The following is a 22,677-nucleotide window of genomic DNA, read 5'->3' as shown; positions in this document are numbered from 1 at the left end:
TCTTTTCTCCCTGCAAAGTGGGAACAGGAGGGGCTGCGGAAGCTGTTGTCCCACCCGCCATCCAGCCTGCCTCTGTGAGTGAGTGCTGATGCCTGGCACACTGAGGCAGAGGGGAGGGTGGCAGCGGTGGGACAGACGGCTTGCCAAGATGAGATTTGGGAGCGCAGCCTCCCAGGCACAGTGCTTCTCTAAGCACCACATGGGCCTCCCAGCTCCAGACTCTTTGAAGACATGACTGCTCTCTAGGGGCATCAACAGGGCTGATGGAGAGGTGCGGGGTGACACAGACAGACCGTGGGCAAAGCCCTCAGGCTCTCTGCTACCCGGCTCCCACCTGTGAGATGGAGATAAAAAGACCCACTCCACCCTACAACCCTTGGGAATTACAAGTGATGCTATGACTTGGACAGGAACCTCCTCCATGTTCAGCTCCTTCCTCCAACTACTCTCTCTCCACCAGCAGAACTCCCCAGTAGGTTCCTACTGGCAGCTTGCCAGGCCTCCTATCCTCCCATGAAGTACAATTCTGCAAATGGCAAGGTCTTTGAAGGGAGATGTTTTGTAAATATGGGGCTTTCCAAACTTGAGATCCCCCAAGACTCTCTGGGAAGGCTCCTTGGGTATCAGGAAGGATGGGGCCGTCCCCCAGCCCTCTGATTTCCCATAGCACATTCTGGGAGTCAACAGCCCTAGCATCAGGACCCTTGTCTCTGAGGCAAGAGTCTGTGGCTCCTTAAAACATACTGTTTGTATATTACGGTTCAGCTTCACCTCGTGAACCTGAGGGCCAAGTGTCCTTTCTAAAATTCGAACAGGAGTTACGAGTTGCTAGGGGTCAAACCAGGCCAAAGGCATGCTTTGTTTAGCACAGACAGTTGTAGTTTTTAATCAGGAGATATTACATAAAAATAAAATTAGATAAAATGAGACCCCAGGCCTACATTCCCATATAGTAAAGAGTTGGCAGGACCCACACAGCAGCTCTCCAGGTCACCATAGTCCCCACCGCTCCCTATCACCTGCCACCTGGCCTCTTCAACACCTGCTTGGCCTTCCTGGCATCTGACCTTGCAACCCAAGGTGACAGGCTGATGGGAGGAAACCCAGGGGACTCTTCATTCTGCCTTTCCCAACCCAGATGCCCTGTAGAGCCGGCAGCGAGGCCCATGAAGTGCATCTGAACCCAGCCCTGTCCAGGAGCTGCAGGCTGGGAGCCTTACCTCGCACGGCACCAAAACCCAGGCTTCCCCACCCTGCGTGTCCAGGCTGCAGCTAGCAATGCACTCTCTCTCCCTTCACCTGGCACTGGATGGCTCAGGCTTCCTGAAGATTCCTTCACAATTAAGGCACTTCAAAAAGGTTAAAAGGGAGGAATCAGCAGGGAGTGGGGGTGGGAGGGATGGAAGGTGGTGGGTGGGATGGAGGAATCTGACCAGTGATATTTAATAAAAAGCTTAAAAGCCACAAACAGGAAGCAGGCAGACTAAAAAGTCAACATTGACCTGATGAAGGAATGTGAACTCTAGTGGACTGAGGCAGTGTCCCTACACCCCTCCTCCCTCCACTCCCACCCCAGCACCCCAAACAAGACTCCTCTTGGTTCTTGCCTGCCCTGGGAATACCCCAGCCCTGAGTTTGCCTTGGGCTACAGGAAGGGAGCTCAGGGGAAGTCAGCATGATCCTAGCAGTTCCCAAAGGAGAAGACCATAAGCTCTTCCCTCTGCCTGGTCCAGCAGGGCCCCAGAGCTGTTTAGGGGAAGGATCAGTGCTCTACAGTATGGCCCCCGACCCAGCTGGAGGCATCCCGGGATCCTTCCCTCCCAGAAAGCTCACAATAGCCCGGGCAGGCATAGGCACGAGGCCCTCGGGGACTGAGGTCTGGACGCTGGCCTGTCTGGCTCATGCCCCCTGCATGCTCCCTGGAGTCCAGAGAGGGGCCCTGTGGGCTCCAGTCTCTGAGGACAACCCACAGCCAAACTGAAGCGATGCACAAAGACTCCTGTTTGGCTGAGGTGAGGACTCAGAGCCACTATGGAGAAGTGGGGAGGACAGGACAGAATTTTAGAGCTTCACCGCTGGAGGCCTCCCATGGCTGGGTGCCTCTGCCTCCCTTGCCCCAGCCCCACCTTGACAGAGGCCTTAGGGGCTGCAAACAGGGAGCACAGTGCCCTGGAGAAGCAATGCCTCTGTGACCATTGCCCTTGCTCATGAGAAGGCAGATGCTATCTCTGGGCAGTGGAAGGACTTTGAAAGGAAAGGGTTCCCTGGCAAGGCTGTCAGGAGAGGGAAGGGTGCTCATGCCACCTGTGAACACCGAGGCAGCTGGGGTCTCTGTTTTCCAGCTGGAGCCAGGGCACCACCTTCTCTTTAGGAGATTTGACACAAGAAGCCATAAACTAACCTTGGTTGTTCCCCTGATCCAAACCTCCCTACAGCTTTCCATCCTCACAGGATTAACCTTGAGTCCTGGAGTTATGTAGAGGACAGTAACATGTCAATATAAAATCAGGAGTGGGTAAAGGTGTTCCCTGTAAAATTCTTCAACTTTGCTGCATGTTTGAAAATTTTCATAATTTTTACTGTATTATGAAATACAACAGAATTGTACTGGATTGGTTGTATCTGGTACAATTGTACAGGAGATAAAAGACAGTGGGGAGCTGGGGATGGTGGCACACAAACTGAGTCCCAGCTATTCAGGAGGCTGAAGCAGGAGGATGGTTTGAGCCTGGGAGGTCAAGGCTTTAGTGAGCCTTGATTGCATCACCGCATTCTATTCCACAGACAGAGTAAGACCCTGTCTCTAAAAAAAAGATAGTGGCTCATGGCCCATTCATATGAACACAGGCTTTAGTCCTTCCCACGGTCCCCAGTGCACAGTATGAGCCCTGGCCTGTGTCCTGCACACCTCTCTGCTCAGCACGCTTCTGCCAAACAACTGACCTGCAAATGCACTTGAAGCTCACTGTCACCTCAGGACCTTTACATTCACTTCCCCCTCGCTGTGGCATGCTCTCCCTGACTACCCATGTGGCTCCTTCCCTCCCTCTGTCCTTCCCTGATCATCCTATCCAAAGCAGCATGCTCAGCAATTCCAGCCCGTCCCTGCTTTATCTTTCTACGTGGTGCCTACTGCCATCTGACAGGGCTTTCTTTAGTATGTTTATTGTTTGTACCTTCCTACAACTGTAAGCTCCATATCCCCAGCACCAAGCACAATGCTTGCGACGCAGAAGAACATGATGCAGTGTAGGCTGAATAAATGCACAAGTGATTGAAGGATGAGTTCACTGACAAAATCCAAGGGCTCTCCAGCAGCAAACACACACCCTCTGACCCAGCCCATGGACAGGCCCCAGCACAAACTCAGCAGGTGGTGCTGAGCCTGGGGGTCTGTGCTGGGCAAAAGAGGGTGATAACTCACATCCCTGGAAACCCTACCACGTGCCAGGATGGTATGCCAGGACCCCAGCAGTCTCCCTCACCTGCTCTTCTCCAAACTGCCTGTAAGCTCAATCTTAGTCCCGCCTCCACAGAGAAACCAAGGGGCGGGCCCAAGGCCCCCTCAGATGGTAAATGGTACAGTGGGAACTCAGACTCCAATCTTGACCCTGCTCAGACCAGATCTTCACTCCACATCCAGGCTCTTCCTAGAACCCATACTGGCTTCCCAGCCAGAGGCCATGCTGCCATGCAGGCCAAATCACCCCGTGTCTCGGCAAAGGCAGGATAGGAACCTGAGCCAAGGAGCGACACCTTGGCACCGCCTCTGCCATCTCTCTGTGCCCTGCACGGTGTCCCTAAACTGGGAGGAAGTGACTGCACTTACCTGGGATGTGGATCTTGAACTTGCCGCTCTGGCCGAAGGCACTGTTGATGATGCCCAGTTCCCCAGTGGACAGGTGCACCTTGAGCCCCACGAAGAGCTGGATGTTGGTCTCCTTTTTGAACAGGGAGCGGCCGATCACACTGTAGTCATCCATAGCCTGTCCCCACACACCCAGCCACAGAGAGAGGGCATTAGTGGTGCACACTGAAAGAGCTGTGACTGTGTGCCTAGCCCCGGCTCTCCCGGGCCCTAGGCATGGCTGGCTGCTGCCCGCTCTAGGAACCCTGGGGGTAGCACGGCGATGAGCCCACCTAACAGATAACGAAATGCATGGGAGCTGGGCAGAAACCTGAGACTGGCAACTGCCACTGTAACAACGGGCCCTTCAAAACAGGCATGCTGTGAGCACTTTCCACAGATAGCACCTCAGTCCCCACAGCAGCTCTGTGGCGCCACTTTACAGATGAGGAAATGGAGGCACGGCAGACTTCTGTCATCTATTCAAGGTCACAGAGCACAGGGGGTAGAAGTAGCTTTGAATTCAAGCCCCTGTTGCAGGCCCCCTCCCACCCCTGGGGGGCCACAATGACCCAGCCTGTCCCAAGGGCACCTGCCCAGAGCACTCTCCTTGAAGCTGTCACAGTCACCCAGGCCACTCCTGAGCCTGCATCCAAGGCCTTCTAGAACTGGCCTCCTCACTCTGGTTTCCCTCCCACAGGAGCCCCTGAGAGCCTGGCCTTTGTCTCCCACCCGCGGCACACACCCCTATGTATGGTGGCCCAAGGCTTTACTCTTGCTCACTCTAGCTGTGCCTGGAAGCCTGTCTTGGCCTGGCCCACTTTTCCTCCACAGCCCTACCTCCCTTCCTCCATGACGCCCTCCCTCAGTCCAGGCAGAATTGCTCGTTTCCCTGGCCCCTGTTGGCCATGGCCAGGCCTTTGCAGAGCTCATACCTCCTGCTGGCCACGTTGGCCACTGCTGTCTCTTTGTGGGTGCCTAGGCTGAGAGGAGGGACACACACATCTGTGAAAAAGTCAGCTTGGTGCAGCCCTGATTTCACCATGAGCAATGTTCATCCTGAACCTTCTCCCTAGAGGCTTGATCAGCAACTGAAAGTGTCACTCCCTCCCTTCTGAGTCTCTGGCAGCTCCAGCCCAGGTACTGCTTTTGGGATGGCAGCATGGCCAGGTGGCCTTGCCTGCCCCACCCAACTCCTCACCCCACCCCTGCTCTGTAGATCCTGCCTCCAGTAGCAAACTTGGGCCCCATGATAAGAAGTGCCCACCAGTCTGGCAGCTGTTATGGAAATGAGCAATGCACATACCATCTGGACCATCAATTTCACTTCTAGGAATGCATCCCGCTGATGTGCTTGCTGGAGAAGATGTCAGGAGAGGATGGGAGATCCACCCAAGGTCACTCACTGCAGCAGCAAAAGCTGACAATGATTTAGAAGTCCAGCCTGAGTTCAAGAAGTGGAGCACGGCCTCCAGAGATGACGATGTGACCATAGAGGAGAGTAGGCAGTGTGTATGGACAGATACAAAAACTAGAGTATTGTGTTTCACGTTAAAAAGCAGAGTGCGAGGCAAAGGGCATGTTGCAGGCTGTGTATGGATGGGGGCAGGGCAGGGGTGGATACACAGAAGGAATCAGGAGAAACTGATGCCTCCAGGAAAGGGAGCAGGGTGCCTGGGGACTTTTCACCGTACACCTTTTCTATCTTTGGCTACTGAAATACATGAATGCATCACCTGTTTACAAATAAGTTAATAGAATTTAAAAATGTAAAAACAAACCAAGAAGTGCATTTTTTCTACCCACACACCAGGCGGACCTCCCATCCTCTCCTGACATCTTCTCCAAAGACAGAACATTTTCCTTTGATGGCTTCTGGTCCAGCAAGGGTGACAATTGCAGCCCCCTGTCCCCACCCAGGCAGCTTTCATCAGCTCTCATGCATTGTGGTCACCCCAAAGAGCTACTACTCAGGCCTCTGCATAGCTAGGCCCTGGGGTTACATCTGACTGAGATATAAGACCTGTCCTCCAGCATTGCAGTGGCCAAGAAACAAAAAAGGCACAGTCCCTGGACTAACAGCTTACAACTTTCTCAGAGAAACAGCTTGTAAGAGGCCCCACCAGGACCAAAGGGATAATACAGGCAGGTGTCCTTAGCAGAGCAGAAAGTTCTCAACATGTTGATATTAATATTCTTGTTTTATTCCTATAAGAGCCTACCATGAAACAGGCCTGTAGCTGTGAACAATCACATGTACTAGAGGAAAATAACAGAATTCTCCCTCCACCCCACAGCCCACAGCCTTTGCACTTCTCAGCAACAGATCCTATGAGCTCCCCATCTCTGTGCAGCCCCTGGTGCCCAGCAGGGCCTGGCCCAGAGCAGGCTCAAATCAAGGCCTGGTGCCTACAGCGTCCCCTGTGGCCCATGGTTCCCTCTTCCTGTACTCCAGCCCCTACTCCTCTCCAATCTTCATCCTGCCCTGTCTCTCTTCAAAGCACTGATCGCCACCTGACGTTATACCTTTAACCTTATCTGTTTACTTGTTTATTGCTTCCAACCAGGCACAAGCTCCAGGCAGAAACATGTCCCTCTCCTCCATAGCTACATTCCCTGCACATAAAACAGGCGCTTACTATCTATTCCTTGAATGTGTGAGTAAATGTTGCAAGAATACGTGGTTGTAGTTGTTGGTACATTTGCAAGGCTCACTCATGCCTGTAGGCTTTTTTTTTTTTTTTTTTAACAGCTTCATTCAGCTATAACTGATACACAATAACACGAACATATTAAAAGTAAATAATTGGATAAGTCTAAGTATGTGTATACATATACATGTATATGATGCCTGTGAAACCATCACCATGATCAAGCTAATGAACATATCTATCATCCCCAGGGTCCTCATGCCCCTCTGTTATGCCTCCCTCCCTGCCTGTGTGGTGCTCCTGTAATGCTAGTCCCAGCTTGTGCACCGGGGACTCTACCCCCACCCAAGGCCCACCTTGGGCATTTCTTCCTTCAGACAGCTTCCCCGACATTGCAGGCACCTCCTCTCCCCTTGGCCCCCAGGACTGAGGCCAAGATCCCTCTGTTCTGAGAGCCTGGCCACTATGTCTTATCCCTGACAGCTGACCTATCTGTCTCCCTCCTTGGACTGGGAGTTCTGCGAGGAAAGGGTTCTGTGCACCTCCCATGGCCCTGACCCACCACAGGCCTGGTGAACGGGTGCTCACTGAGTGTGAGGAGGCCAACTGCACTAGTCCCACACATGGCATCAAGGGGAAGATGCCAGCGGGTAGAAATACATTACTCAAGTGGATATGTCCTTGGGAGACACGATTCATCTGAGAGTGAGCCAACAGCCCAGCCTGGGCTAGTTTCCTCCTGTCTACCTGGGAGAACACACTGACAGATCAATTCACGTCCCCAGTGCTGGTTCCCTCATGCTAAACACAGCAGGCCCATCACCCAGCCTCCCAGTGGGCCTGGAGGCCTGGCTCCAGGGTAATCAGAGCCTGGGATGGCAGGCATGCTACCTATTAGCCTTCCAGAACACGTTTACTGCATCTTCTCCCCTGCCCCCTCCTTTCTTTTGGTTATAAAATATTAACTTTAAAAAGCTAAATGCCACAAAGACAGCAGAGGATCCATCTTTCCCCAAGCCAGGGTCTTGCAATGAGGGCAGACTAATTTTATTAACTTCAGGGGAACTTCAAAAAGCTCCAGGGCTTTCATGCCAGACAGAGACGACTCCAAAGTTAGTTTAAGTGCTACATAAACAAAGGACTAGGGCCAGGGGAAGCTGAGGGCTCCCAGTGTTCCTTGTTTATGTTCTCATCTGACCTAGTGGGCCAGCACACAGGCTGGTTGGCCCCCAGAATCCTGCTGGTGTGTGGTGCAGCTCGGTTCACTGACCTACATTCCCACAATATTGTTTTAAGCATCCGGGATAAGGTGAGGAGTGAGTGGGCTTTTTTTGACCTTCTGAGGAGGGCCTCTGGGGCTGGAGTGGCAGTTTAGAAAGGATTTCAAGTTCAAAGGGAGTGTCTCTGTCACTCCTGCTCTCTTGTTTTATGGCTTGGCCAGAAGACACAATAGCGCTGAGTGGGTGAAGCATACTCTCCTGCAAACTTCTGTGTCTGCAGTTCCATTTGTGGGGGAGGCGCCGTGAGGGCAGGAGCTGGACGTCTGCACACATTCAGGAACCCCGTGTGGTCTCAAGAGTGCTGGCGTCTTCTGCCTGCTAGTGGTCCCACACTGTCATTTCACAGCAGCTGGGTGGGTCTTTGCATTTGTGTCGGTCCCACAGAGGACACTGGCACTCTGGGCATGGCTGCCCCAGGGGAGGGGAGGCTGGAGCAGCAGAGAGAAGTCAGCAGGTAAATCCCATCTCCCTCCAACTTTCCCAATCCTTGGCACTCTGCTCTCTCACCCCTTTCCCTGCAGCAGGTGAGCAGCAGTGTCCTCAGCCATGTCATGGGTGAGGTGTCCCCACATCATTATTTAATCTTTAGGAAAGCCCTGTCGGGAACAGGGGGCTCAGTAAAGTGAAATGATTTGCTCAAAGTCACGCAGCTAGTGAGTGTGGCAATGCCCCATTCCAACTCAGACTGTCTGGATCCAGAGGCTGGTGCTTTTCCTGCTGCAGGAAGGGCTGGGCCCTGTCTGCCAGGAGGTGCCACAGCAGCAAATGAGCCCAGACAACTTTCTCCATCCTTTGGGCTCACCAGAGCCATGTCATGACTGGCTGGACACAAATGGGCCTAGAAGTCCGGCCCAGGGGCACTGGGCAGCCCCATCCCTGCTAGTCCCAGCTGTGGGAAACCCCGTCATTGCAGAAGACAATCCCCAAGTTCAGGGACCCCAGACCCCACACCAGGTTATTTGGAAGGGAGGAGGAGAGGAGGGAAAGAGGGCAGATCCTGGCCCTCAAGATGCAGCACTTATAGTAGGGCCCAAACGCTTCACCATCACAGGAAGATGTTCCAGCCCAGTCAGCCCCTGCCACACTGAGAAGGACTGCACTGCTGTTGGAGGGAGGCTAAACTTTCCCCACCTATGGTTATAGGGGCCAAGAGGCAAACTACCCTTCCCATGAATTCCAAATACTCAATTTCCAGTAAAGTCTTTACTTCATGTCATCATAAGTTCTTAGAAACTGTTACTTTAAACAAAATAATGTACAGCAGGCCCTTAAATAATGTTGCTTCATTCAAAGTTATTTGAATATACATCAAAGTTATTTTGTTATAACATGAATGAAAAAAATAGATAGGTTTTGTTATACATCCTTTCCCTTAAACTCGTGGTTTCCAAGAAGCTAGTGACAATGTTAAGTGAGGATTTACTGTACAGGTCTCCATAACTGGAAAAAAATGGGCACACTGGAGACAACAGAAGAAGAGAAAAGGCACAGCACTGTTTACATCACAGATTAGAACTTGGACTCTGGAGCCAGACCACTGCATTCAAATCCCAAGTCTGGGTGCCTAGGGACCTGGCCAGAGGCCTAACCTCTGTGGGTGCAGGCATCTCTCCATCTATGATATGGGGAAACAGAGTTGTTGGAGGTTTAAATGGGTGCAGGGGAGCACTTGTAAACAGTTGTTGTTGGTCTGGCCTCTGCCTGCCCCCTCCCTGGGCAGACCACTCTCCCTCCCTTAGGACTCTCTCAGACACACCACACAGGACTACAGGAGCAGCAGATGCAGGGCCTGTGCACCCCCGAGACTCAATGGCTGCCACCTGCAGATCTGAGAAGACATCGCTGACTAATGGAAGGCCCCCTCTAAGAGACTGCCGGCCTCAGAACTGGGCAGAGGGTTGCACTGGGAATTGGCTACAGAGAAGCCTGTGTGCCTGTCTCTCAGCACAGCAGTGGCTTGTCTATGCCAGCCTCACCAGCTGGATGGGGGGAGGAGAGGAAGGCAGTCCTGGAAGGCAGGAGCTGGTCTGAGCACATTTTTGCATCTCCAAAACCTACACCTCCAGAAATTACCGCTGTGTGTACTGGGGGCGAGGACTCAGTGATTGTCAGCTGCATGAAACCTCATTTAATCAGAAGGAAGTCTGGCTAGAAAGAGGGAGACAGCTCCTACATTCCTAAAGGATGCTGTGAGGCCTACATCTCTGGAGAACTTCAGGAAGACCAGGGGTCATGATCTGTCCTGGGTGTCAGGAGGTGAGGATGGGGGAACATGGCTTTGCTTTATCCTGTCCATCACTAGAAGGTGTGTGCATGCGTGTGTGATGGTTGGGTTCTTCACCAAATTATAGATTCTTCCAGCTAAAGGAAAGAGACCTCAGAGATCAGACACAAGCACATCCAATGAGGAAAGACCTTCAGAGAACAGTTGGAGGGTTTTCATTTTGAAATCAATCATTGTGACGTCAAACCAAAGGCAATGCATGTGGGATCTGCTCAACAGGCCTTGCTTCTAGGGAACAATGCTGAATCCAGGCCAGCACAGTTACAACAATGGCTCTAAGTGGGGATTCTCACTGTTTGCATGAATAATTTGCTCTATTTATTAGCCTTCAGTCACTGGAGGGACTGAGCTCCTGAGGAGCAGTCACTGTGCACATGGAAGTCCAGGCGCTTGCTTACACGCCAGGTGGGTCCCCATTGTCCCTGGCCTTTGAGCAGGGACTTGGCTGCTGGTGCACATAATTATGTCATTACACGTGTGTGTCTCTCTCTTTCAGGGCTTGGCTCCTATGATGAGGCTTGGAAATTGCCCAAGCTGTGAAGTGACCATTCTAATTCAAATTGTAGAAGTGATACGAAGGAAGGCAGGCAAACATGCCATGAAATGGAGCCCTGTGCCGACTCCAGGTCTGTGGCGAGGAGAACCATGTGCGCAGGACAGGAAGGGCTTGGGAGGCCTGACTTCTGACTCTGCCTCTTACAGCTCTATGACCCTGAGTGAGGGACTTCTCTGAAACTCAGTTTCCTCCTTGAAAAAGGCTGTTGTTAGGATCAGGGGTGTTGATGTTGATGATAACACCTAAGACTTGACAGAGAATGATGACCCAGAGGAAAGAATCTCAATTAGTGGATGTCAAATTGTGGGAGAAGCAGAAGAATAAGACAGCATTTGGTGCAGGAGATCTCAGATGCACAGAAATCACAAGATCCAGTTATCTAATCTGCCCAAGAGAAGCCAGAAGAACAGAACATGTACTCAACACCAACCACATGCTTGGAGCTGCCCACAGCTCTCTGCTTCTCTCCCTCTTACCCACCCCACTAGCAAAGTCTTCTCAGAGGACAGAAGCCAGCAGTCCTTGGATCCAATGAGGAATGGGAAGAACTCAGAGGCTGCCTGATCATGGATGAGTCCCTTAAAAATGAGGTGTTAACTCTTCTAGGCCACTTGAAAGCCACCAGGATTGACAAATTCTGGAAGGGGCCCTAGGATGATGGTGTTGTTCCAGTATCATCAGAAAACTTTCCCCACGGACAGTGTCTCCTCCTCAGTGCAGGCCATGGTCTGGTGTGGTGGGAAGAGCAGAGGCCCTGAAGTAGCCCAGGTCTCATCAACGCCTGACCAGCTTTTAAAGAAGAAACAGGTTCTGGGGGAGAGTGACTTGCCCATGGCCACATCGAGCTTGTGCCCAGCTCAGTCCATCAGTTTCCAGAACTGGCTCTTTCTAGCATGTCAAGCTGTCCTGACTCCGTGTCTCTATACGGGCAAAAAAAGCAATTTTCAAAGGAAGGTGAACAAGGACTCCAGCAGCCAAGCAAGACACTTAGCTATCACACCCTGACACTGGAAGTCAGAAGAAAGGCTGAGGATTTGGGCTGGGACCAGAATACGAGGGCAGCCATTTGATCATCTCCCTGGGCAAAGAACTTCTCAACCTCTGTTTCAGGGGAACCTCTGTTTTCTCAAGTAGCCTGGGAGCCAATGTGGCCTTCAACCCTCTGGCAGGGACCCAGGGGAGTGAGGGCCAGCAGAACAGGCTCAGTGGCCAGCTAGACCACAGCATGGCTTCCTGCAAGGGCGAGGGGCCCTGCAGCTGACCCGCTAGGGCCCACCAAGCCTGCCAGACCATCCTTGCTGAGAATGATGGGGCCCAAGCTGTGCCAGAGGCAGGTCATGAGCCAGCCTGCACCCCAGGCCAGCATGCTCCCTGGTGCCCTGGGCACATTTAACAAGCCATTGGCAGTGGAGTGGGTCAGAGCCAGGAGCCAGGAGGCAGCACCGCTTCAGACTTCAAAGCTGGCGAGTGCTCCTGATGGCGTCTGCGTGTTTACACTTGGTTGGGCCGATGCTGCCAGCTCCTGTGGCCCAGCCCTGAGGCCTTCCCTGACCGGCGCCAGTGGGTGCCAGACCCAGGATGGCTGGCACGCCTGGCCTTATCCCACCACTGTGGGAGGGGGATGGCGTCTGCTATCACCCTAGCTGGGAACCCAGGCATCTGCATTTCCAGAGGAAAGTCCAAATAAATAGTACCGATGATACCCACTGTTTACCCAGGGCCCATTCTGTGCCAGGTGGAGTACTCAGCATGTTACATATAGCACATATACCTGCCATGTCCTGGGACCCAACTGCCAGCCAGCTAACATGCTAAGGTTGGGTATTGTCTTTGTCCTACAGGTGGTGTGGACCTAAAAGAGATTTCTGAGTAAGAGCTGGCAGGACCCCCTTTGTTTTGCAGAAAATTACTGGGGTGGAGCTGTGCATGCTGCCAGGGGCAAAGAGGGCTGTGGTGAGACCCATGAGAAGGTGGTGCCTTGGTGAGGTGAGGATGGCATCCTGGGGTGTGGTAACAGTGAGAAGTCTGCTGTGGAAGCCAGCAGGTATTGCAGAGCACTCACTGTCCTAAGCTCCAGACCCTCACCTCCTCCTTCATGTTCACACAGTCCTGAAAAGTCGTGATTTGTTACTAGTGGAGACGCCTGGCTCCATAGGGTGAGTGGCTGCCAGACCATTGAGCTCTGCGGCTCCAGACAGACCAGGTGACCAGAGCCTCACGGCGAGACTGGGATACAAAAGGGTAGGTGAGTGAGGCTGAGCCTCCCCTCTCTAGGCTGCCTGGGCTGGCCCTGCTCCAAGGGTTTCTCTAGCACAGGTGACCTAGAACACCCCCCATAGCCCCCAACCTGCATTACTTCCCCTGCAGAGTGAAGGGCCTAGCTTCGATGGCTGGCCCTGCCTGCCTCTTTAAGCTCCCTGCCCCTGCCCTCCCAGATGCCCAGGGCCAGGCATTGCTTGGCCTCTATGCTTTACAGAAGCAGTCCTTGGACCTGGAATGCCCCTCCTCCTCCTTCCTGTTTCCCCACACGGCCCCCAGTGTCTGAGCAGTGAACCTTCCAGTCTTACAAGATACACTTAAAAGGTCACCACTTTGTGCTTTTCCCTCACCAGCCTACTTCCTCCCACCTTGGCAGAGTTCCTTGTTTCCTCTCCTAGCCCTCTGCATATTCCTCTGATGCAGGCATGAGTCTCTGTCCTCTACTAGAAAGACCCAGTTTTCTATGAGGCTTTGGATCACTAAAGGAGGAGCAGCTGGTCTGAATCTGCATTTGGCTGAGATGCAGGTAACCTCCTGGGGACAGGAGCCAGTGGTTCCAAGCCTCAGCTTTTACATATCCTTCACCCCACATCATTTTTGCCAGATCTTTGCATACCTGACCTACTATTTACCTAATATATTTCTTTACATCTGCCTGGAAAAGAGACTTTATATAGCATCCTAAAGAAAAGAGTCACTAACCATAAACAGAGGAAGCTAATCGTAAAAGTACATACAATGCAAAAAAACCCCAAAGAATAATCGTAGTTACATACTATTGCTACTAGAAGGCTCTGGAATCTTGGCCTTGTTTTCCATTTGTTAAAAAGCAGGTTAGAATGTAATAGAGGACTGTTAAAGACACCTTTGAACAAATCTAAAGCTTTCTCTGCAAAGTAATCAAAAGATTGAAAGAACACTGAAAAAGAGAAAAATTTTATTACTAAGAGATTCAACATTCTATGATAGTATGAGAAACAGCCTTAACCAAATGAGGAGCAATTTACTAGAATATGTGAAAGAATGAACACGCACACACACACACACACACACACACACACACACGCACACTTTGTATCTCTCTCTCTCTCTCTCCATATCTGCCTATATCTATATATAACTGCTTTATTTCTCATTTTAGTGGTTCATGATTTTACTTTTTAAAATCTATTAGGGTTTTCTCTCTGTGGCCACAAATACAACTACAACCTAAGGTCCATGTGGGCAGAATTTTGTCTTTTTTATTCACTGTTACTTCCCTAGCCCTTAAGACAACACACAGTAGATGTTCTACAAATATTTGTTTAATGTCAACTGCTGAATATTTAGTTTTGTAAATGTTCCACAGGCATAGAAAAAAAACCGTATACTCTATTTAAGGAGTGTAAGAGTTTACATTTATCTAAAAATCAAGCTTATTGATTATATTCTGCCTCGTTGTCCTTATGTCTAGTAGGCCTGATTTTAAAATATGGACTCTGAAGTGCCACCTTATCATTATAATTCCATTTTTTATCAGGCTGTCCCTAGGTTTCTACTGTTTTGTTTTTATGTTTGGTGTGTACAAGTTTATAACCGAGCCTTTTATCGTTATATGATGTCCTTCTTTACCTTTGTCAGTATTTTTAGTCTTAAATGTCACCTTGTCTGAATTTAATATTACCATTCATACTTACTTTTTGCCCATCTTCTTATTCTTAACCTTTGCTTTCCGCTTTAAGTGTATTTCTTATAAACAGCATTAACTAGATTTTGCACTTTAACCCAATCTCTCTGCCTTAGCATTTAAATAGAATTTGGCCATTCACATTTAGTGTAATGACTGATACTTAATGTTGTTCCTTCTGTTATTATTTATTAACATTGTTCTTTTTTCCTTATTTTTGTTGGTTTAATCAAATTCATTCCAGTTTCTCCTCTGAGAATGTGAAAGTGCTATTACATTTTCACTGCATTCATATAGTTTCCTTCCCTTTCTCTGTACTCAAAATCTTGCACATATTTCTATATTTTTACTTTGAAACAGGATACCAGCTACTTACCACTATATGTTCTAGTAGTCTTTCCTAAACCCTCTCCCCAGAAAAATTAGCCATTTAGAACACTTTCACTTCTTTTCTTCTCCCACTCAGGTGAGACCTCTGGATGTCTCTACCAATCTAAGCTCCCTCTTCTTTTTTTTTTCTTCATTAACCCTTTATTACAAGTCACACTCTTATAGAAGTACACGTGGACTTATGTGAAAAAATCAAATGTATCCAATAATAAAAAATACAGCACATAAAGTAGTATATGCATCCCAGTGTTAGCACAGAGACAGTGGGCACCCAAGAAAAAGCCCAATTCCTAAGGACTGCTGAGAGAGTTTAATGCTTTCAGCTGCAGATAATTATTAGCATTTTCCTCGCAGGATGCTCATTCTAAGAGCCCTATTAACCATTTATATCAGGCGTTGGAAAACTATAGCCAAAGGGTCAAATTCTTCCTGCTACGTTTCTGTATGGCCTGTGAGCTAAGAAATGTTTTTATATTTTCTAATGGGTTGGAGAATATCAAAAGAATATTATTTTGTTACATGTGAAAACTATATAAAATTTAAATTTCAATGTTCATAACAAAAGGTTTTATGGGAACACAGTCATGCCCATTTGTTTACATATTGTCTATGGCTGCCTTTGCGTCACAGTGGCAGAGTTGAGTAGCTGAGTCTGAGACCTGATGAGGTGCTCAGTAAACTACAGATGGTGGTAACATAGTTACAACTTGCAGTACCTCACCCAGTGACACATTTTATTTATTTATTACTGGTGCATACCCATCACATGAAAACAAGAAAAGTGGACTTCAAATGTCACACTTTTAAGGCGCAGTGGGTATGGATTATTATTTTATCAAATTACATGGCAAAGTACTGAGTTTGTTATTAGTTGTGTTAACAGAATACGAGATACACTGACATCACAATATTCCCAACTCACAGAAAAACAATGTCAAAAAAGAGAAAACTTAAAACAGTATATTTCATCATAGCAGACACGCAAAACAATAAAAAATGGGAATGAGGATGCAACCGAAGTAGGTTTCCGGGTGGCTCATTTGTTAGCCAAGCAAGGAAAGCCATTTACCAATGGTAAGTTAATTAAATTGTGTTTGATCGAAGCAGCTGAAAGAAGAATCCAGAGAAAATAAGCTTGTTTAAGATTATTAGATTTGGGGCAAGAGCAGTTGCTTAGGTTTGGCCCATGGGCCATAGTTTGCTCAATGTAATACTAATGAGTTAAGCCACAACTGGTAGGGTACCTGACCAGCTTCCAGTGTGAGCCAGTGATGCAGAGCACAGGAAATAAAAACAGTCTGGACAGGCTTGGAAATTAGCATCTTCTGTATTCCAATAACTGTCCTCAGCATCACATATTTACATCACGCTGTTATTTTCTTTCTAGACCTTATTATAACCTGAAAATGTCTAATTTACCGTTCACTACTAGCCTCCCCTACGAAGACAAGAACTTTGTCTATCTTGTTGTATGCACAGTGCCTGGCACAAACGTAGGAGCTCAGTAAACATCTGAATATATGAATGAAGGATGCCTTTATAGGAAATGGGATCAGAAGGCCTATATGCCTTAAGCCCCCCTGGCGGAAAGTTCTCACTCAACACATAGGTATAGTGCCAGGGTCTCCCTTCGTGATGAACTGAGATAGCTCAGAGGCCCAAGCCCAGGTTCTCAGAAGGCTAACTGTGCTTGCAGAGTAGATGTGCTGGCCTTGCCCGGAATCACAGAGCAAAGGCTGGGTGCTGGCTCACCATGGTGGTGGAGATTCTGCCCAAGAGACTGGATTTCACCTTTTCAAGATTCTCTGATCTCCCAGAAACTTCTTTGAATAGACATGTCCAGAAAGCTGACTAGTAGCTGTGATGTGCCCAGGAATTTTTAGAGTCAGCCAAGCACAGCGGGGAAAGAAGAGCACAGGGCACTTCTCTGGCTCCTGCGCTGGATAACGACACCCATGAGCCTACCTGACTCTTAGCCCCTCCCTCTTCAACCAAAACTGAGTGGCTCCTGATAGGGACCAGGGGGATTGGCTCCTGTGCTTCAAAGAGAAATAATGGAGTCCCAGGGAAAAGAGTGGACTCACGCTCTAGGCATTATTATTTTGACTCTAAGAGCTTAAACATTAATAATGATAAAACAATAAGGATGCAGTAGGAGACAAGCACTGATCTCAGAACCTTATGTGCAATCCCCCATCTCACCTTCATCTAACCCTGGTGCAGCACTGTGAAAATTCCCACTGAACATGGAAGTCTCATGGTCTGCTCAACTTTTCACACTAGCAGGTGGTAAGGCTGGGAGTAAAGCCCAGGCTTGCACATTGGACCAGTCTGTCGGATGGCCAAGCCCCTGGTCAAGCAAGATGATCTGAAAAATCTCTGGGTGATCTGGGGCCTACTCAAAGCAAACAGGGCTGCCCCTTTGGAACAAACTCAGCCAATCACTCACGAGCTGCAATAGGAACACTACCTTCTTGCTTCACCTGATGAGAGTTGGCTCTTACATGTGAAGCCACAAGCTATGATGGCTCTTTCAAAACAACCTGATGAGGTCAAGACCATCCTTCAAAGGAATGAACAATTGAGATTAAATGGCTGCCCAAGGCGTACAGCTGTTTTGTGGTACAGCAAGGGCTTGAGCCTACTCTGCATGATCTCCAAGTTCCACCTTACCAGGAAGGAAAGTCTCCCACCAAGGAGATTCGAGCTTTTCAAGAGAACGCAGACTCTTTTGACACACTGGGCAAGAATCTGTCTGACAAAGTGGAAATTTCATGACTCAAAAGAGACCAGCTAGTCCTGAGTTCAAACTCCAGCTTTACTACCCTGTGACTTTGGGCAGGTCACTTCACATTTCTTGGGCTGGTTTCCAGTCTGGCTGCCTTTAGGGAGGGGACCTGGGTTCGTAGGAAGAAAACTTCCTTACACTGAATAATTATTGTCTTGTTTGAAATTTTTTACCATGTGCACGTATTACTTTTCCTAAATATTTGCACATAATTTGATTGATTTAATTGGGGAAAAATGTACATAGGAAAAATAATGACCTCTTCCTCAGGGTTATTAAAAGGTTTCAAAATAAAGTATGTAGCTAGTAAAGGCGCATAGTATATGCTTAATCAATAGAGTGGTGACAGAGTGGAGGGAGGCAGGAGGCAGGCTCATTCCTGCCCTGGGGCCCAGAGGAGAGCATGTGGCACAGAAGCCCCAGCCTACAGCCAGCCCCTAGCATTAAGGCAGGTGCCCATTCAGCTAGAGCCTCAGGGGGTTGCGAGTTGGGGAAGCTGCTCCTAGCCTGGGCACCCATGCCCTCTCCTCTCTTGTGGAGCCTCAGGAAGCCCCTCTTCCTCGACCAAAGCCCTGGGCTCATAGGATCTCACCTCTGCACACATCCACAGTCACCCTGTGCGGCTGTCCCTGGTTGGAGACAGCCTGTCTCTCCTCTGGGTTGTCTATATGGGATTTGGACTCAGCTTCTGTGGACTGCCTACAGTTCTTGTGCTTCCACTTCCAGCCTCCCTGGACTGAGCAGGAAAATGCTGGTGGCCCCAGGGATGCCCCAGGTTGGTGGCAGGACATAGGCCAGGCATGTCTCCTGGCCCCTCCCTCAGCTCTTCGGAGGCATGAGTCATTGCGGCCATATGTTTACTTGCTCCTCACAGACCCTCCCTCCCAGTTCTCAAAGGAAGTGACTGCTGCACCGCTGTTGACAGGCCTGAGTGGGAGCAATTAGACCCAGGAGCCACACCAATTGGGATATTACTCTCTCATAGATATTTTACTATAGAATAATTATACTCCAAACACTGCTAATAAATCAGGCTAGACAAATGAGTGACACACACTTCATCAACTTCATCTTCAATCAGCATCTTGGGGCTAGCCTAACCTAAGGCTGATGGAGCCCTGAGATCAGGCCCCAGCAGCCCCCCGGAGCTAAGGGTCCAAGCTCTGGGTCTGGGGAAGGGAGAGGAAGGGGTTGCTCCTCAGTCCCCCACTTGAGGGCAGGTCTAGGTACAGGGGCAGGAAAAGAAGAGTGCCAGGGTGGAGCACCCAGGAAGAACCTAAGACAAGGAGAAAGGGAGGGGAAGGGGCTGCAGTGACAGAGAATCCCAGACGAGAAAACCAGTGGATTTTCTCCCAGAGGAGAAAACCTGTGGACGGAGATCTGGAGCGGAGGGTGGGCGATGGAAGCCCACCACATGTGACACCGTGGATGGGCCAGATGTTGTGCTGGCACCTGCACTAAGCCCAGGGGACCTCATCAGGCTCCTGTGAGGAACTGAGGCCCTTGTTGAAAGCCTCAGGGCAGAACCCTCCTGCTAGGAGCCTGAGCCCCCGACAGTGGGGTTGCCAGCACTCCGTGCTTTTTAAGCCAGTCAAAGCCCAGTCATGTCCCGGTACAGCTACTGCTGATCTGCTTGGACCCACAGCCAGGGAGCCAGCCACAAGAGACGGCGAGGTTTGGCTGTCCATCCATCCTGCCTTCAAGGCCCGATGGGCATGGATTCCCACTCAGCACTGTGTGGACAGCTGCTGGGGATGGATGCCCCATGGGAGGAGGTGATTCCACTACTTTGGGGGAGACCACCATGTTCTGTCCACCCTAGTGGCAGGCCTATCCCACCCAGCACTGGGCCCAGGTGCTGATGCACCACAGGACCAGCCGAGGGAGGCCCAGGGCCCAGTCAGAGTTTCCTGGGACAGAGCAGGCACCACCCTGAAAGCACAAGGCCAAGGGCCGCACAGCAAGGCACAGCCAGGGCCTCATCCTACTTCAACTAGACTGGCTCACCTACATGACTAAGGCCTGCATCCAGCGATGGTGAACTTCCGGCATCCTAGGTAGCCAGGGGCTGGACCTCCCACTGTGTCAGCTTCCTGTACCTTCCTTCCTCTTGCTCTCTGGCACCCTTAGCCCCTTCTCCTCAGTCCACAGGCGAGGAAAGACCTGGCCTGGCACCACTGATGGGCAGTGATTCCCTCTGGACATGAGCAGCTTGCAGGGGCACGTGGGCAGATCCCAGCTGGATGGAGGTACAGTGCCCACCAAGGGCAAGAGTGTGGGGCCTGGTCAGGGCAGCAGGCCAGGGAAGCCAGTGCTAACTGCTGCCATCTGACACTGGCTGTGGGGGAGCCCAGACCTGCTCAGACCCATGGGGGCCACATCTACCATGTAAATAAGCGGGGGTGGGATAGCCGGGTGTGGTTGGGTACAGTGGGGGTCCCCCTGCCCAGGTGCTGGCCCTGGCTCTGTGACTGACCAGCTGAGAGAACTGTGGCCACCTGACCACTCTGGGCATCACATGCCTTGTCCAGAAACTACAGAGGTTGGCACCAGAAGGTCTCTGAGGGCCTTTCTGGCTCTCATCACAGATGTCAGGCCATGGATCCTGGCTGCCTGAGAAAGAGGGGAAGGGGTGTGGGGCCAGGTCAGGGCATGCTCACCCGCTCCACGAGGCCATGCTTGTGCTTCAGCTTGTACACCTTCAGCCTGGGCAGGAAGCTGTCGGCGTAGTTCCTGTCCTCTAGCCCGTGGAGCAGGATGCCATGGAAGGCTAGCCGGCACGTGTTGGTGTGAATGTCCACATCTAGCCTGGAGCCAATCACCAGGCACAGCCGAGGGCAGGTGACGGGCTTCTCAAACTCCACCAGGGCCCACTGCTGCCGAGGACAATGGCCCTCTGTGGCCTGGCCAGCCTTCTTGTCAGCCTCATCACTGTCTGTCACTGCTGGTGTCAAATCCTTGGACAGGTACTGCTCCTGGAAGAGGTATTCTTGAGAGAAGTCGAAGGAGTCCAGTATAGGCTCCTGGTCAAAATTATCCAGAGCAGGGCTGAAGAACATCAACCGGCCCATGACTGTTTCATGGCCCACTGTAATGTGGAACTTGGCCTTGGTTTGCAGGGGCCCCCGGAAATACGGTATCTTTTCCACAGAGATGAGGGCCGCATGGACAGTGTGCAGGGACTCGGGGGCACACACCAACCCGCGCTCCAGCAGCTTAGGGTCAAACTGGGTGACGCAGATGCCCAGCCGATCTCCTTGCATGGCTGAAGTGATGGGCATGTGGAACATCTGCATGGACTTCACCTTCTTTACCACCTGATGGGGAGTAAGCAAGAGAGCACATGAAACCAACAAGCCTCGGGGCTGTGGGGAGGAGAGGGGAGCTGCAGCTAGAGAATCCTGTGCTTACCACCACCTGCAGGCACCGTGAGGACCAGCCAAGGGGGGTCTGGGGCCCAGGCACACTCTCCTGGACCAGAGCAGGTACCACACTGAAAGCACAAGGCCAAGGGTTGCCAGCAAAGCAGGGCCAGGGCCCCACTCTCCAAGTCTCACTGTTCTGTGGGGAAGGCAGGGGTCATAGCAGCCAAATCCCTGACTACCTTAGTTGCCTTCACCCCTGCTCTAATCCAGCCTCCAGTCCCTCCAAGTTCTTCCCTTCCATCAATCATGCTAGCATTTTTCAGCCCTCTGTCCAGGTTTGCCTGCCTCCTCCCCCCAGAATGCCCTCCCCAGCTGCTCAGCTGGCCAAGCGGTGCCCATTTGCCCTCTAAAGCCTGGGACAAACACCACTGCTCTGGAAAGCCTGTCCCAACTCCCAGTGGCAGAACTTGTCCCTGACTCCTTAGTGGTAACCCAGCCCCTCTGAATCCCACAGCCTGCTGCATGGTCACTGTCTATTGTGTATCTGCTGCCTGCTGGCTTGTTGGTAGCCTAGGGCAGGATCTCTCTTCATTCATTCAACACATATTCCCAGAGTGCCTATTGTGTGCCAGGCACTGTTCTAGGGGAAGAAATACAGTGACCTCTGTTTCCAAAGAGCTTAATATCTAGAAACAACAGCAACAACAAAATTACCTATATAGGAAAAATTATATATATTAATTCAATTCATATCAATATAAAATTAATATATAAATTACATGCATGCAAATATATATTAATATAATTTTATATACATATATTTGCAGACAACGTATGCTATAAAGAAAACAAGGCCGGTTGATGTGATAGAGAAGGTCTGGGTGGGGTGAAGTTCTCGCAGAAGTGAATTTGAGCTAAGACCTTAGCATAAGAAGCAGGCAGCTGTGTGAAGACCCAAAGAAAGACAGCTCTAAATGGGGGAACTGATAAGTGCAAGCCCTAAGAGGGCAGTAGCTTGGTGAGTCTGGGAATACACCGAGGCAGGAGGGCTGCAGCAAGGGTGGGGAGGGAGACAGCAGGGAGGGAGGCTGATATGGTTTGGCTGTGTCCCCACCCAAATCTCATCTTGAATTGTAGCTTCCTTAATTCCCATGTGTTGTGGGAGGGACCTGGTGGGAGATAATTGAATTGTAGGGGTGCTTTCCCCAATACTGGTAGTGAATGAGTCTCACTAGATCTGATGGTTTTATAAGGGGAAACCCCTTTAACTTGGCTCTCATTCTCTTTTGCCTGGTGCCATGTAAGTTGTGCCTTTTGCCTTCCACCATGATTGTGAAGCCTCCTCAGCCACGTGGAACTGTGAGTCCATTAAACCTCTTTTTTTAAAAAAATAAATTACCCAGTCTTGGGTATGTCTTTATCAGCAGCGTGAAAACGGACTAATACAGAGGTCAAGGCTCGGGCCCCACAGTAGAGTGCAAGGCCCGGAAGTCACTGGAGGAGTTTAGGCAAAGGAGTAACCTGATCTTATCTCTGTTTCTAAAATACCACTGACTACTATACTGGGCAGATTTCTGCATTCACAGTTTGT

The 22,677-nt window shown here is 50.4% G+C and overlaps 1 protein-coding gene across 4 annotated transcripts in view; it reads right to left on the bottom strand.

Moving 5' to 3' along the window:
* EEFSEC (eukaryotic elongation factor, selenocysteine-tRNA specific) overlaps positions 1-22,677 on the bottom strand; it is a 260,253-nt gene that overhangs the window by 46,482 nt on the left and 191,094 nt on the right. For 3 of the 4 annotated variants that reach the window (XM_054482127.2, XM_054482130.2, XM_054482128.2), the window contains exons 5-6: positions 20,382-21,038; positions 3,830-3,986 (exon numbers count right to left, since the gene is read on the bottom strand). In XM_054482127.2, the coding sequence (XP_054338102.1) occupies positions 3,830-3,986; positions 20,382-21,038 (814 nt within the window). The remainder of the gene's footprint in view (positions 1-3,829; positions 3,987-20,381; positions 21,039-22,677) is intronic. The other variant, XM_063662609.1, reaches the window with a different exon arrangement.

The sequence above is a fragment of the Pongo pygmaeus genome, chromosome 2 (assembly GCF_028885625.2).
Source record: "Pongo pygmaeus isolate AG05252 chromosome 2, NHGRI_mPonPyg2-v2.0_pri, whole genome shotgun sequence".
In the NCBI taxonomy this organism is placed as follows: domain Eukaryota; kingdom Metazoa; phylum Chordata; class Mammalia; order Primates; family Hominidae; genus Pongo; species Pongo pygmaeus.
This window is presented reverse-complemented; position numbering and strand designations above follow the sequence as displayed.